Raw genomic sequence first — 16,077 nt, forward strand, 5'->3', positions numbered from 1 at the left:
TGTTTTTTTTAAATTTTATTTTTTGAGGTACAGAGACAGAGTGCTAGTTGGGGAGGGGGAGAGAGGGAGGGAGTTACAGAATCCGAAGCAGGCTCCAGGCTCTGAGCTGTCAGCACAGAGCCTGACGTGGGGCTCGAGCCCACAAACCACGAGATCATGACCTGAGCCGAAGTCGGACGCTCAACCAACTGAGCCACCCAGGCGCCCCTGGAGGGCTGACTTTAATACAAATTTACATTAGTAACTTCTGAAAAGAACTGTGTGAAATATACCTTATTTCATTGAGTCTTAAAAGCTATTGATTATATTATTTACTATTTTTCATACCACTAAGACAGAAAGATGGCCAGTTAAAATATATTTCACTGGATGTGGGATATTTAAAATGTGGAAAAAATTATGTGCATGAGTATTTGGTGTTTCTGTGGCCGTGGTCGCCAGAGCGAGGGTTGCGGCCAGTCATTGTCCCTCCAAGACCAGCCAAGTTGTAGATGTCTGGGTACTTGTGGTTCACAGACCTAAAGTATTTCTTAACCTGTTGGTGCTATTGTATGGTTGAAACTGGCCTACTGATATGTTTTATTTTTATCCTTTTATTACATTCAATAAGTCTTACAGCCCCTCTTTGATAGGCTGGCAGCCTATAAGAGCAAGTATCGAGTCTTATGTTTAAAACACATCGGAGTAAGTCCGGTTTCCAGGTTTACCCAGGACACTGAATGTTTCACCGCCCTCTCTCCATCCGTGTAGTTGTACAGTGAGTTTGTGTACGAAGTTTATGAATCCCTTACAGTTTTGTAGAGAGGACTGCGCTGTTCGCCTCTCATTGGAATTTCACTTTTCCATGCTCTCTCTCGCACGTGCTAGCCTGCGGCAGTGCGCCGGGCGGGGAAGGCTCCGAGCCGAGTCCACGGCTGAGCGGTCTGTGTCCCTGGACAGGTGAGTCGCGGCTCGCGGCCGCTTCCCGGGGGCGGGCTCTCGGGGCGGGGCCGTCAGAGTCAGTTTCGGTGCATGTGTACCAAGCGGCTGTTCTGAGCTGAGAATAGAATTGCGGGGGACGGAAGCACAACGTGGAGCGTTTGCTGTGAGTCATCAGCCTGTCACCACTGTCATCATTAGGCTGGTTTTATGAAGTGAACTTCTAACAAGTGACAAGGAAATGTTCCTTTTTAAAAAATGTTCTTCAGAATTACTCACTGCTAGTCGGTAAAGACCCTTGGAAAGGGGGAAAGAGGATTAAAGCGTGTTCTTCTAAAAGCTCCAGGGGCCTGGGCTCTGGGGTTCTTCGCCCTCAGTGCTCTGGGAATCCAGGCTGGCAAGGTTCTGTCCGCTCACTTCCGCAAGGAGATCCGTGCAGTCTCTGTTTGGAGCTAATTGTTTGAAATTGCTGCTGAGGTGCCCGTGGATTTGTACTACTGACATAGGCCACCGACTCTGTGCTGAGCATTGCGGGGGGACCGAGGGCGTCACTGTAGATGTTGACAGCGGAGGAGGTAGGACTGGCATAGTGTGCATATTGCCAAATTCACGTTCAAAGCTAAGTTAGGTGATCGCAAATTTTGGGCTTTTAAGTTTATTTATTTTCAGAGAGAGAGAGAGCTAGAGAGAGTGAGAGAGTGAGCATGGGGGAGGGCCCGAGAGAAAGAGAATCCCAAGCAGGCTCTGCACTGTCAGCTCGGAGCCTGATGCGAGGCCCTGAACTCATGAACTGGGAGGTCATGACCTGAGCGGAAACCAAGAGTTGGACGCTCACTGGACTGAGCCACCCAGGTGCCCCCCAAGTTTTGGGCTTTCAGTAGTATATTACAACTCAGCTAACAGGGAACATACTTTTAGTGTGTTTTAAAAAAGAAGTGAAAACCAAAAAGGATAGTTAATTACAGACGGCAATTTAAGCTTTAAAGCCTGTACTCCAAGAACACAGTCTGTCATACAATAATCTGATACGGAAACAGAACAAATATTCATTCGGTTCACGCATCCATCAAATATTTGAGGACCTTCTCAGTACCAGATGCTACGCTCTGACACTTTGAGCTTCTTTTCCTCTCACCTTCCTCGTCTCCTTCCCCATCCCCCCGCACCTCTGCCCCTGCAGTGTGAAATGATTAGAATCCAGCAGAAAGTGACCCAGTATGGGCATGGACAGTGATTGTACCAGCTTTGAGGAAACCTTATGAACCATAATTGAGAATGGCTTTGATCCCAACTGTGCTAGCTGTAAAGTGGAGGTTTTCTGCTTTCTGGCAGGTACGGGGAGAGCACCCCTTCATTAAGTTTGTCTGCCGGGTAGGAGAGTGACTAGGGTTTTAGTTCAGTTAAATCATTTTTCCTGGATAAGATTTGCTGGGTGCCTCTCTAAGATGTTTTCTTTAAGCCCAAATCTACATTCTTTGAATTATAATTACTTAAAAAATGATAACCATGAATTTTTGTGAAATCACTGAGTCAAAATGTGAAAACTGTGCAGTGGGCAACCCAGATGGTCACAGAACGTGTTTTCCTGCAGCTTTGCCTTCTCTCTAAAAGTGTCTAATTTATTGACTCTGAATAGAAGGGGTTTCATTTGGGGGGAGGGATTTAATGAACCCCCGAGCAAAACTGCTTGCTTAAACTCTCAGGGAGTCTCTGAAGCTTCTGAGTAGGGATAGCTCCGGTTAGTGACATGGGCCAGTTATGTCTCATGCCTGTCCTCTTGCCTCTGAGGACCACCCCCCCCAATCCATTCTCAGTATTATCAGGATTTTAGGACTGATTATTTCCCTGTGAAACATTTGATAACGATTTTCATCACAATCTAAAAATTTAACATAGTTAAGATGACAAGGGCAGAGTATGGGCAGCCATTCTAAATTGGCCAAAGGGTTTCCTGCCTCAGTTCTTTATCCTGAGGTCCCCACCCCTCACCCCAACAGTGTTCGCTAGCTTCCTTTTGGTTTTTGTTGTTGTTTTTTCTGCCTGAGGTCCATACGTGCCCATTCCTGACTTCGTAATATCGGTAAGGCTTTCTAGATAATTTCTGGTTCTCTCAGTGTTTTGTAACAGTGTAAGATCATACAAATATTGAGAATGGGATATTGAGAATGCACCTCAATGTAATTTATTTAGGCAATAAATGGGAAAAAAGGAAGAGAGAATTCAGAAAATCTTATGGGGCTTGAACTCTCTGGAAAGCCCCAGAGGAAGGTCTGGAGCATGAGGATATGAAGGAAGAGGGTGGGTGAGGGGGGTATGGGCTAGGTAGAAAAGAAGCTGGTATTTCCTATTCCAGTCTCTTCTTTGAGGGGGAGGATTCTGTGTTATTTCTTCTTAATAGCTAAGAATGCATTCTTTTTCTCTTGTTTCCTTCTATCTCACCAAGGGATGATGCATACTTTCACGAGGGAGGTAGGGAAACCTGCGTGTTGATTCACAGCGTGTGAATATGGTTAACATGCCAAGGAAGTTAGGTTCCTGTACCCTTGGGTCTCTGGATTCGTTTATGTCACGAGGACTGTGGTAGCCAGAACATTTCAGTTGAGAAAACGGGAAGGCAGGGGTGCAGTTAGCCTCTTGTACGGGACAGGTGCCAGTCACCTTCTGTCTGGAGATGAACAGCCAGTTTTGTGGGTAACTTCTAGCTGATGTGTTTGCCCACCTCTCCGATCTCCTCCCCTCTCTCAGCATGCCTTCAGAAGTGTTGCTGAAGATCTTTTCCAACTTGGATGCTGTGACCCTGCTGTGTACGGGATGTGTGAATAAGCGCTTTTATCATCTGGCCAATGACAAGTAAGGAGAAAACCAAATCTCTCTATCATCTTTTGATGGCATGTTGATGGAAGTCATGAAAACTAGTAAGACCTTTTTAACCATTTTTTGAAATTTAAAGTAATTTCAAAAGTGTGTTTAGACATAGATGGAACATGTCTAATACTGTAAGTGGTCAAATGATATTTGATAAATGATAAATGAGATTCGCATTTATTTGCTTAAAAAAAAGAGTGTCTTTGCATGAACTGAAAGTGATCAAACTTGCTATTGGGGTAGCTGTTGTCTCCTCTGTGGAAGAATCTCTCTGTCTGTGTCCATACCCACACAAGTGGGTTCAAGGCAAATAAGCATATTCTTGACAGTAGTTCTAGAATGGACGTAGAGTGATTTTTGTGTCTCTTTCTTAATGACTCTTTATAAGAGGTGAAGACATTTCACCAAAGCAAAGTGCAGTAAGGCATTTTTCATGAGAGAGATCAAGTATCCCAAACTGTAGCTTTTTGGAGGGTTCTTACTTTATTTAAGGATAGAACTTCAATCGCTTGGATAAGGTGATCGATTACAAATTGCTTAGTATCTCTAAATATCCCCTTTTCCCACTGAACTTCATAGGCCCAGAAGGTACAGGCTCTGGGCGTTCCAGTGGATTTGGGCCACACCTCTAGTAATATTCCTTGCATACTTTTGTTATTAATTACATGCCTGCCCCACTTTCTTGGGGGTTGTCCTTTAAAAATCTGAGCTTCTGATGGAATTATCCTCATGTTTGTTTTCTTTTTAAAGGAAGTACCTTAATTGCGTACATTGAATTTTATTTTTAAGAGAGTCATAGTCTGATTTTATAGTGAGACTTCAAAAAGGGCATGTTGACGATTGAACTGGTAAACAAGTGTTTGTCAACAGTGAATGGTATTTTCTAAGCGTTACTTCTGGAGAGGGCAGGAGTGCCTACAGTAGCCAGTTACACTGATGACTTATGGCGAGACCTGTTTGGAGGCTTGGGGTCTCCCCAATGCCCCCCTTACATGGGGGGAGGTTGCTCCCTCCCTGCAGGTATTGCCTCCCTCAACCTGAGCTCCAGGCTCCGCCTGCGTGGGGGTAAGGGGGAAACTTGTTCAGGCTGGATTGGGATCATCACGTGGGGCTTTTCTTTTCCAGCACTCTGCGAAACACTTTATCAGAACGTTAAATTGGCCCCATTTTGTCAACAACTTGTCTGATTGAAGTTGTTCTGTGCCTGACTGGTAGTCAGAATAGCTAAATAGGCTCTTGTCCTCAAATCCACCTTAGTTTCTTTCTTTCTTTTCTTTCTTTTTTTTAACAGGACGGGGCATTGGGTGATCAAGAAATGAATGTGTCTGGATTTTGAGTACTTGTTAAAAGCATCTTAGGCCTGACATTTTTGTTTTATAAATGAATAAGCAGTACAGTCTGCACAGTATTTTAATTCTATGGGATGTTCTTTTTGGACTTCGCTACGGTAACTGCAGTAAGATAATGGTGTGTAAGTGGCTCTTCGCACAGATGTCAGGTGTAGCTGTACCTGAAGGTGTGTGGGGCTCCCGCTCTGTGTCCTCTCCAGGCACTGTGTTTTGTAGTTTGCGAGTGCGGGCCCACAGACAAGAATAGAGTCAGCTGCAGTTCATGTGGTGCTGATGTGAGAGATTTGGGAACACTTATGTGGAGTAAAATGATGAGTAAAATAAACTTTGAAGAAAATATGAACAAGTTTTTATGTAAAGGGAGTTTTAAAAATTGCCTACGCAAGGGATTTTGGCAAAACGGTTTCAGATTTACCTAAGATGTACTCAAAGAATTGTCATTTTGCAACTCTTAGCTCACGTATGAAAACTCAAGAAATTTCCGAACTGAGAAATACCTTAAGGCAGAAAGCTTGGTGTGAAATGATTTTGTGGGGTGAGAAATGATTTGAAAATGCATACTAGAGGGTGATGTCAGTAGGGATCTGATTATGCGTTTGATAGAAAATGAGTTTGATGGAAAGTCCACGTCCGACCTGGATCAAGGGGACACATCTGCAGGTCGAATGTCTGAGAAGTGCCCCTTGCCGCTGTGGTTACTGCTGGGTGGCCCGAGCACTTAGGAACCTCCAGAGTGCCCTGGCATCTCGTCTGGACCTCCTCTGCAGGGGCATTGCCTTCTCCCAGCTGCCTCTTGGCCATTGGCCGTTCCGTCCCACTGCACTAAATAGAGATGTGGAGACATGAATTAGCAAGTAATTACACTTACTTATGTACAGCTCACCTTTTATAGTAGGAAATTGATTTGAGCCCCTGTCTCAGTTTCCCCTAAGAGAAGTTTGTTTCTTCCCCTGAAGAAGAGCATCGAGAGAGGTGCCTTAGGCTCACTTTGGCCCCTGCTAACCGCCACCGCTCCTGTGACGTCTCGTCTGGGTGTGATGAGCGGGAGGGACACAGGCTGTGGGTCAGGGCTGAATTTGAATTCAGCCTTGTGGCTGATTGGCACTGGAATTTGGATAAATTACTTGGTTTCCTTGAGTTCATTTCTCTGTGACCGAGGAGGCCGGGAAGCACAGGGCGTGAGTCCGTGAGCTCTGGTTGAGGCTGCGTCGGTGCAACCCTGGGTCTCCGTCTCCTCGGCACACACGGGCTGGCCCGGGCCAGATCACTTCCCGCTGGGCCTCATGACATTATCTACCGAGGGGGGGACAATAATGGTAGCTACTTCATGGGTTTGTTGACGATTAAAGTAGTTAATGTTTGCGAAGTGCTCCAGTGATGCTCAACACTGCACAAAAAATATTAACTGGTTTTCTTCATTTTTTGCATCATGCAGGGAATTTTTTCATTTTCTTCTCTTTGTGCAAACGTTGCATGTTCATTGTAGAAAAATTAAAACGTGGAAAAGGAACATACGGTTCCGTTGCTGTTGGCATTTCTCTGTGTGTGTATGTACATATACTTCCTTTCCAACCTTTTAAGAAGTGTACGTATTTAAAATAACACAATAGGAGTCACTTCGTTATTTTTCTGTAATCCCTTATTCAGTGATTACTGTAGGAAGCCAGTGGTTTGGATGATGTCAAATGACATGAGGTCACTCATTTTAACTTGACCGGGGGCAACAAGCTTTTCCTTTTCGTACAGATTTCTGGGGTCAGTGGATCTGGGACACTCCCCTCAAACCACGGTTCACTCTAACACATGAATGACTGTCAGTGTTCAGTTTGCTTTGTTCATGGAATCGGACTAGTTACAAATGATTGTGCATCTCTGATTTAACGTGTCACTTCTGCAGGCACGTGACTGTGTCTTTTAGTTAACGACGTTCCTCTTCTCCCCCAGTTTTCTTTGGATCAGGATCTATTCAGCGGCCTTTTCACCTAAAAGATCTAATTGGAAAGTTAATTCGGTGGAGAAGACCGCTGGATCTGTGAACGTGCTGTCGGTTAAGGATAAAGAAGCTGGGTACTGGAAGAAAGAGTATATTGCAAAGCAGAGAGCACGTGTGAGAGCGGCGCTCGCCCAGGTTCTCAAGCCTGTGAACCCTTACACGGGCCTGCCGGTGAAGACCAAGGAGGCCGTCAGGTACACAGCTTCCCCCCGAGCTATGGGCACGCCGGGTGCTCGAGGGGGCTGTTAACATCTGCACGTGTGTTGCTTTAGAAACAGTGATGGTGTGAGCTCAGAGTATTGCACATTTAAGGACATACGTGCGGTTTATACCGTGAGGGGACTGTCTCTTGGTATTTTCCTGTGTTTCTGTGCGTCCATGAGTTATATAGTGTTTTCCTATTTCACATAAACGGTCTGATGTGTTCATGAAAAGCAGAAATCACCTAGTCATCTGCTGCAGTAAAGCAAGAGCATCCAATGCGTCCTTCCTTCTGGGAAGAACTTTGTCTCATGTATGTATTGCCAGTTCCGAGAACACAGTAAATGTTCAATGAGTGTTTGTTAGGTGAGGAGAAAAAGTCTAAAGAGAGGACCATTGACGGAATGAAACTTTGTGTCAGGCACTTTCTGAGGACTTTGGCTTTGGCTTTTCAGGAACTAGATACTTTAGAGATGATACATGAAATTGACTTTAGCATTTTTTCTTTCTGCAATGAGGCCAACATTGTTAGCTTTTCTTTCTCCAGAATATCTGGTTTAGGTTGGGTAATTATATTGAGAGAAAAAAATGGAAAAGAATACATCATGGAGCACATTGACCTTTCCATAAATGACTCATCAGTGACGATTATGTGGTATGGCAAAACTTGGCCACGGCTGGCCACATTGTCAACCCTAGATTTGTGTGGTGTGACGCCAGTTTTTATGGACCAGTCTAAAACCCCCTCCAAAAATGGGTAAGTATTAATTCTACAGAAGCTTTGGGTGAGAACATCTTATATGTAAATACTAGTTGTTATTATTCTTTTTTTTTTTTTAAATGTTTATTTATTCATTAGAGCACGTGTGCATGCGCAGGAGGGGCAGACTGGGGCCGAGAGGGAGGGAGAATCCCAAGCAGGCTCTGTGCTGTCACCACAGAGCTCACCGCTAGTCTCCAACTCATGAATTGTGACATCATGACCTGAGCTGAAATCAAGAGTCAGATGCCCGACCAACTGAGGCACCCGGCTGTCTCAGTTGTTACTATTCTTGCAATTTAAAGATACCTCCAGTGTATTTTAATTTGATTGCATCTTCAAGACTTCTCTTGCATTCTGGATCACTACAGAAGAGAAAAAGAATGGATTCATCATATTTATGATTAGATCTAAATTTAAGTTCCTCATATCTCGGTTGTCTGTAACAGAGAATAATATTCTAGTTAACAAAGAGAATAATGTTCTAGTTAACAGAATTCCTAGGTGATTGATAGCTAACCTTTTGAGCTTTTTAGTTTTAACCATTTTGAATCAAAGTTATATAAAACTATTATATCTGGGGAGCCTGGGTGGCTCAGTCGGTTGAGCGTCCAACTTCGGCTCAGGTCATGGTCTCGTGGTCTGTGAGTTCGAGCCCCGCGTCGGGCTCTGTGCGGACAGCTCGGAGCCTGGAGCCTGCTTCGGATTCTGTGTCTCCCTCTCTCTCTGCTCCTCTCCCACTCATGCTCTGTCTCTGTCTCTCTCTCTCTCTCTCTCTCAAAAACAAATAAACATTAAAAAAATAAGAAAAACTATTATATCTTTCTTTTAGTAAATGCTCAGTAACCATAGTTTAAACATTAGGACATACAGTACTGCTTAGTTATTTTTATGTGCCTCTCTGTTGAACTGACCAGATGTGTGACCTTGTGCAAGTAGCTCAGCCTTTCTGTGCCTCAGTTTTCTCATGTGTGAAATGGGGTGATGATGACGATGGCGACGAGTATTTAGCACGTGTGGCTGCTGTGAAGACCAGAAGGGGCATCAGTCAGATTTGTGTGTCCTTGTGTTCTGTCCTGAGGGGCTCTGTGCTGCGTCCACGTGTATTCGAAGTCCGTCCTGCTCACCCTTGTCTCCATTAGTCACTTTCTCCTAAGAGCTAGATGCTGCCGGCTGTGGCGTCCTGACTTCCCGAGCGAGCAGGTGCAGCTTTACATCGAACACATGGAAAACACGGGTTGTAGCTGCCTTCTCCAGGCTTGGTTTCCTGCCCTCAGCGGCCCTCTGCACGGCCCTCCATCCTCGACATTGCAGTGCATTTACCACGTCACTGTTCTGCCAGCCCGTGCGCTGTGGCTCTACCTGTGGCTTCTCTCACCCGTGTCCTTGTGATGGCAGGTGTCGTCCTTGGCAGGACAGCTTTCCTTAATGGCTTCCCGGGACTCTGGACTCATTTTTGCAGCTTGGTAGCCAGGACCTTGTTTTTCTTCTGCAATCTGGGGCTGGTCCTTTGAGGATCGTGTCAGTGATCGTGCTTCTGCTTGTCATGCTGGGAGTGTGAGGGCGTTTCACTTCTTAGTGTTGGTGAAGCCAGGTTTTATCGTATTCTGAAAATAGCCTTAATGCTACGAAGGATAACATGTGAATTATCTTCCCTGATTATATTACTGAAGGTATTTTAGAAGCATGTTTACTTAAAAAAATTTTTTTTATGTTTATTTATTTTTAAGAGAGAGAGAAAGAGACAGAGTGTGAGTGGGGAGGGGCTGAGAGAGAGGGAGACACAGAATCCAAAGCAGGCTCCAGGCTCCAGGCTCCGAGCCGTCAGCACAGAGCCTGACGCGGGGCTCGAACACACAAACTGCGAGATCATGCCCTGAGCTGAAGTTGGACGCTTAAACGACTGAGCCACCCCGGCGCCCTGGAAGCTTGTTTACTTTTTTAAATGGGACCTCTATTTGGATAAATCTCTGAAATTTCATATGGTATCATGATGGACACTAGATTTTTCTAATGCAGTATTTAGGTTTTATGCACTATGAAGTTATGTTTGGAGAATCAGTCTATAATCTCTGTACTAATTTGAACAATATGTTACTTGGCATATCATGAAGTATTGTTTATATGCATTAGGACCACATTGTTAACGTCCATTAAGATGGTCACGGAAGACGCAGTGGGTAGTGTTGAACAGTGAGGCTCGGTTACAGATGCTGTGCTCCTGACAACTGCCATCCAGGTCGGGAATACTCGATTCTGTGCGGTGACAAATGCTAGAATTCATTGGGAAAATTGATTTAATGTAATTTGTTTCCATTAAAACTCAGTGGACTTCAGCCAGCATTTGATAAACTGTGGACAAGAGACACTAGAAGTGTTTTTTGGGAATTTGTTTTGATGGGCTCTTTTATTGCAAGTTTGAAAGCGAATGTGTTTATCATGCAGAAGTACAAATCGTCGTGTGCATCTGTGTGACAGCAGAGGAAAAACTTGGTTATTTGGGTCTGTTTTGTTTCCTCCATGAGGATTTTTTTCAAGAACAGTGAAAGCCTTATTTGTGTAATTTGCAGTTTGAATTTCCCTGTAATTTATACCTTTCTAGTCAGCTCATTAAATTTTCTGTTCTGGAAATGTTCTCCGTTCTGTGGTTTATGCTATACCTCCCCAAATTTGGGAGGAATGTTGAGTAGGTATCAGCCTTAGTTTCTCTCTCTTTAGCCTGTGAGGCCGAGGCATGTGGGGACTTAGCCTGCTCTCTGTGGAGTCTGCTTGAACGGCTCTTGGGCCATGGCGACTGTCCCTACTTAGAACACATTGAAGAGTGTAAGAGGAGGGTTTTCACACCTCCGCCCGACCTCGTCTGTCTGCACTGAGAATCATGGTGGCAAGGACTACCATTTCTGAGCACCTTAGGGTTGGCTTTAAGGTTTCAACTCCAGTTTCCCTGATGCCAGACTCCTGTTCCTAACCGTGTGGCTTCCTCCCAGTGTATTCTGTCTATGCGGAGTATACTTTGAGATCGTATGTCACACGCATGTTCACTGACCACATCCCCCAGCCAGTGTAGTTTTCTGTGCCAAAAGTCCTTTGAAAATTGAGGGAGGAACCAAGGTAGTCTGGAAGCTTCAGGTCTTCCTCCCACCCCCATGCCTCCACTTTGAAACAGCTGAAGTCCTTCGTTTTCTGATTCTTTTACTTAATGAACATTTGAATACCTGTCTCCTGCCAGCGTGTGTCTTGGGTCCTGGAGGAGAACACTTGGATGCCATGTGGCCGCAGCTCCTTAGGGACTTTCCTCAATGCTGAGCTATGCTAATTGACCATTAAGATCTCATCTCCTTTATAATTTCCTGAACTATCTCTAGGTCCTTGGAAAGGACATCTATGTTTACCATTATAGTGCTTCTAGAATGTTTCATTCGTTTTTTTTTAAATCTCATGATGAATAGCAGAGTTGTGTTTCCTTACACATCTGAGTTATTACTTACTCTCAGATAGTAATTCTAATATAGAGTTCACAGTGGATCTCCTCCATGAAAATCCTCAGGGTTTTGGACTAAATTCGTTTTCCAGTATTAAAATTTTCACTCTCTCTGAGTTATCCTTGATAATAGCTTTAAAAGGTATATATATCTGCTTCCAAGAGCCTACTGAGACCACCTGCTATTTTTTGTCACTTAAAAAATATTTCATCTTTGCTTATGCCTTAGTTTCCTTAATTAGGGATACATACAGTTACAATACATATGAGAATCTACTTTTTAAAAAAATTTTTTTTTAACGTTTATTTATTTTTGAGACAGAGAGAGACAGAGCATGAACGGGGGAGGGTCAGAGAGAGAGGGAGACACAGAATCTGAAACAGGCTCCAGGCTCTGAGCGGTCAGCACAGAGCCCGATGCGGGGCTCGAACTCACAGACCGCGAGATCATGACCTGAGCCGAAGTCGGACGCTTAACCGACTGAGCCACCCAGGCACCCCGAGAATCTACTTTTGACTGTAGCATTGTGCTGGGCTCTGAGGGGAGGAGAGCAGAAGATGATTGTTCCTCCCCCTTATGGTTCTTCCACTTCTGACTGGGCCATTGAGTTGACACTAAGAGTGAGGAGGAGGGGAAAGAAACATAGTTGGGCGAGAAATTTGGGTGTATCCATTTTCCTTTTATTTACATGAATGGTTTGCATCCCCTGACCCTCAACACACCGTTCATTAGCAAGGTGCACGTTATTAGCATGCTCTTCAAAAGTACTTTTAAATACACTCAAGAGAATTGATAACCGCAGGTGTGAAAGCTCATTTCTCTCCTTCCTTTCTTTGGCATGGATGTTCAAAGACCTCGGTGGCATTCTTTAATTGCAAAGTACAATCTGAGTAACTTAACCGAATCCACCATGATTGGCGGGGACAGACTCCTTCGGATCTTCTGCCTGTGCCCAGGCCTGCTGGTGGGGCTGTGGAAGGTAAGACTTGGGTCCCTGCCTGTGTGATGCCATCTCCCTGCCCATTCCACATTTACTCACTGCTGTGCGTGACACCAGATGTGAGGTCCTGAAGACTCTTCACTAATGGCATTAATTCTCTCTTACCAGTTTTGCTTTTCTAACTAAATGGCCCCTTGTTCTGTGGAGGCGACTCTGTTCTCCTGTTGTAGATGACAAGCTACCTGTTCCTGCCTGGATGCTTTTGTTCACATTAGACCGTTCATATCCTGAGAAATCTCACCCCTTCTCCTTCCAGTCAATCCGTGCTCCTTCCTTCCTCTTTCCCAGCCTGCGTCTGCCCAAGTCTCTCATCCTGCATGTTTAACCCAGTCTCCCCTGTGTTTCTGATCCTGTAGATGTGGCCTTGAGTGTAACCTGCCTATCCTTCCCCAATTCCTCTGGAGTTATTTTCTGGGCAGTCACTCCAGTGAAAAGCAAACCAGTGTGATGTTTCTCTGTATGCCACACATGTGTTGAAATCTGTAGCTTTGGCCTGTGGGTGTTGTAAGACAGAAGTTCACAAATGTGATTTTGAGGATAACAGCACGCGTGTATAAACAATGACTAGATGGAACCACGATCGACGGCATCATTCTCTTGACCTAACTTTGTCTTTCTCAACCTGCTGAGGCAGTCACTGTCTCTGTGGTCGCCGCACGAGGGTGACTTGTGGCCTAGGTGTCCGTTTGCTTGCTGGCTGTTTCCTTGACTGGGATTCATCAGTCTGTGCTGGCCTGCATTGTTACAAGGACCCTGGTCCGTCCGATTATCCTGGCTGCCTACTGCTGGGTGGTGCCTCAGGTTGACCTTTCTGGGGCAACTATACCAGTCAGCGTCGGCTCTGAGCTTGGAGAGAAATGGATGTCTGTTCCTCTACAGTCATGTTTTCTGCTGCTCAGCCTGGTGGGTGAAGGTTTTCATTCCCACTGGCTTTGTCAAGTCAACAGGTTCTCAAGAGAGGAATGTATCCTCATGGAATGCCACCCATGTTACGTATCTGTGGCATTACCCTTGTATGTGTGAGGGTCTTACCAGTATCGTCCCTCTGTAGTTCCAGAACCTGGAACTAACAATGTATATTGTCACAATCATCCTGGCAGAGTGTTTTGATATTTCACAAGTGCTGGGTTGTTAATCCTTTTGGTACTGCACGCACTGCACGTTTGGGTGAATTGTGGCCCTGCTGTCAGTTGACAAAGAAGTCTTATTGGATAGTAATAAAGTATTAGCAGCAAGAATGCGTTGGTACCGGGGTAATCTTAACAGTTACAAGAAACTGTCTATCTGTAAGATGAATGTGCTGCGATCTTCACAACGACCTGGTGAAAAATTAAAATATTTCTGTTGAAAAATGTCTTCTTTCTAATTAACTTTTCAGAGGGAGGAAGAACTGGCTTTTGTTATGGCAAATCTTCATTTCCATCAGCTTGTGGAGAAGAGCACGTTAGGCTCCGCCACCGTGTATGTATTTCCACGTGGGTCTATTCACGTTTTGTCCAATGTGAAGGATTAGAAGTTGATATCATCTGAACATCCTGAGAATAGCTACAAAGATACTCTGTTTTTAATCAGTAGACACAAGCCAACGGGCATGATTACTTAGCTGTGGCTAAAATAATTGGATTATTCGTGAGTACATATTTGCTTTCTTTGTTCCGGGTTAAGGATTTTGTGCCGAGTGGGGGCAGGTTGGGTCCATCACTGCAAGGTTCCGGTGCATCAAGGTGCTTGCCGTGCTTGGCACTCTTGTGCCTTTTCGTATCTTGCAAGGCCTGCAGTTGTGGTTTGCTTAGCCCAGCACTGTGTGTGTCTCTCCATGAATTTGCAGGTCTTCAGGTGGGCAATATGCTTTTCATTTCACTACAGCTCTCAGACTCTTTTTTTTTTTTTAAAATTTTTTTTTTTATTACCTGAAAAGGTAAAGCTCTGAATAGTTTTGAGTTTGTTACCTTATGTAGTAAGGTTTTTCTTATTGAATAAAACTTGGTTCGTCATAGCATTGGGTCTTCTGCCCGACTTCCTGACCTGTAGGTCTGTTCTTTGGTGCATTTTCCTGCTGAGCAGCTCTGTCCTCTGGTGACCTCTGTCCTCCAGGGACTGAGACCGCTGAGGGGCAGGGGCGCCTCCTAGAGCCGCTGCGCTGGGCAGATCCCAGAAACATTTCCGCCTGTGGCGATCTTGTGGGTACCTATGGAACTCATGCCTTTGTCCATTTTTAGAGACGTTTTAGAGAAGTTGGTGAAAGGAGCACAAAGTGTTTCTTTTGAGTTCCTGGTGTAGACGATGACTGGGAGGAACCTTTTTGAGGATTGACGGGAACTGGTGTTTAAATGGATGCTGATATTTTTAGAGTATTTTCAGTTCAAGCATTTTGTCTCTGGTGTTGACAAACCTGTGTGTATGTTTTGTTTTGCTTTTTAGCCCCTACGAGCTACCTCCTCATACCCCCCTTTTGGATGACAACCCAGAGTATGGACTGCATGGCTACCAACTCCATATTGATATGCACAGCGGTGGGATTTTCTACCTGTGTGGTACATTTCGCAATCTCTTTACCAAGAAAGGTGAAATAATTGAGTTTTTGCTTCAGTATTAAGTTAAAAGATTAGAGACAACAGGGGACCAATTTTTATATCTGAGTTAAGAATAGTTTCTTAACTGATCATCTGTTGGCTCTCTGTCTTCCTAGACCCATACCTCATTCTAGGACTTGTGAAATACCGTGGCTGGATCTAGTCTCTTTAGCTTCTGGCTCCTCATCACCATCTCTCTACCTTCTGGAATATTCTCTACTCAACTTTTCTGCTGATACTTCCCTTACTGTTTTGCCCTGCCATGCCTCTTCCCCTGCCCGAAACTTCTTCCCTTCTTTCTCCGAGGAACTTGGTAAACTTGCCCACAGAGCCAGTGTATCTCCTGCCCAGGGTAAGAATAAAGAGAAACCACCCTTCTGCATGTACTGCATCCATGATTATCATGCTTACCAATGCTGAGACAGAGACTAGAGTAGGCAGTGAAGGGAGGGGACCTCAGCCAAGTTAAAGGGAAGAAGGAAGTTTGGTGTAAAGAACTGTATGGATTCAAGTTTCACATTTTTGGTAATAAATTTCACAGGGGAAATTTTATACTCCTTTTCTGAATACCCTGTTCCCCCAAATTGTTTCATCCAATAGATTTGGCATCCATTACTAATCCCCTGCCTACGTCAATTTCTTTTAGAGTTTAGAAAATGGTGATTTTCTAATTATGTCAGTATTTCCACATCTATTAGCTGAGGTTTTGTAAAATACTTCCCCGCATCAACTAGTGAACCCCTGGAGTGGCAGGGTAAATGCTTTAATCCTGTCTCTTTTGGCCACCAATGTTCAGATTAAGAAATCGATGTGATCTTTACCTCCTGTGGGTGGAAATTATTTTGGGTGTGCTCCCTCTCTTTCTGTCTTTGTTGTTTAGTGTCATTGTGGATTTTTTTTTTTTATTAAATAACTTTTTAAAATGTTTGTTTATTT

At 44.4% G+C, this 16,077-nt stretch overlaps 1 protein-coding gene across 4 annotated transcripts in view; it reads left to right on the forward strand.

The window, feature by feature from the left end:
• FBXO15 (F-box protein 15) overlaps positions 1-16,077 on the forward strand; it is a 48,849-nt gene that overhangs the window by 6,570 nt on the left and 26,202 nt on the right. Inside the window, exons 2-8 of one of the 4 annotated variants that reach the window (XM_049619597.1) lie at positions 868-939; positions 3,664-3,768; positions 7,077-7,319; positions 7,874-8,083; positions 12,421-12,547; positions 13,947-14,029; positions 14,990-15,132. In XM_049619597.1, the coding sequence (XP_049475554.1) occupies positions 868-939; positions 3,664-3,768; positions 7,077-7,319; positions 7,874-8,083; positions 12,421-12,547; positions 13,947-14,029; positions 14,990-15,132 (983 nt within the window). The remainder of the gene's footprint in view (positions 1-867; positions 940-3,663; positions 3,769-7,076; positions 7,320-7,873; positions 8,084-12,420; positions 12,548-13,946; positions 14,030-14,989; positions 15,133-16,077) is intronic. The other 3 variants (XM_049619599.1, XM_049619600.1, XM_049619598.1) reach the window with 3 other exon arrangements.

Source organism: Panthera uncia (genome assembly GCF_023721935.1).
Source record: "Panthera uncia isolate 11264 chromosome D3 unlocalized genomic scaffold, Puncia_PCG_1.0 HiC_scaffold_8, whole genome shotgun sequence".
Taxonomy (NCBI): Eukaryota; Metazoa; Chordata; class Mammalia; order Carnivora; family Felidae; genus Panthera; species Panthera uncia.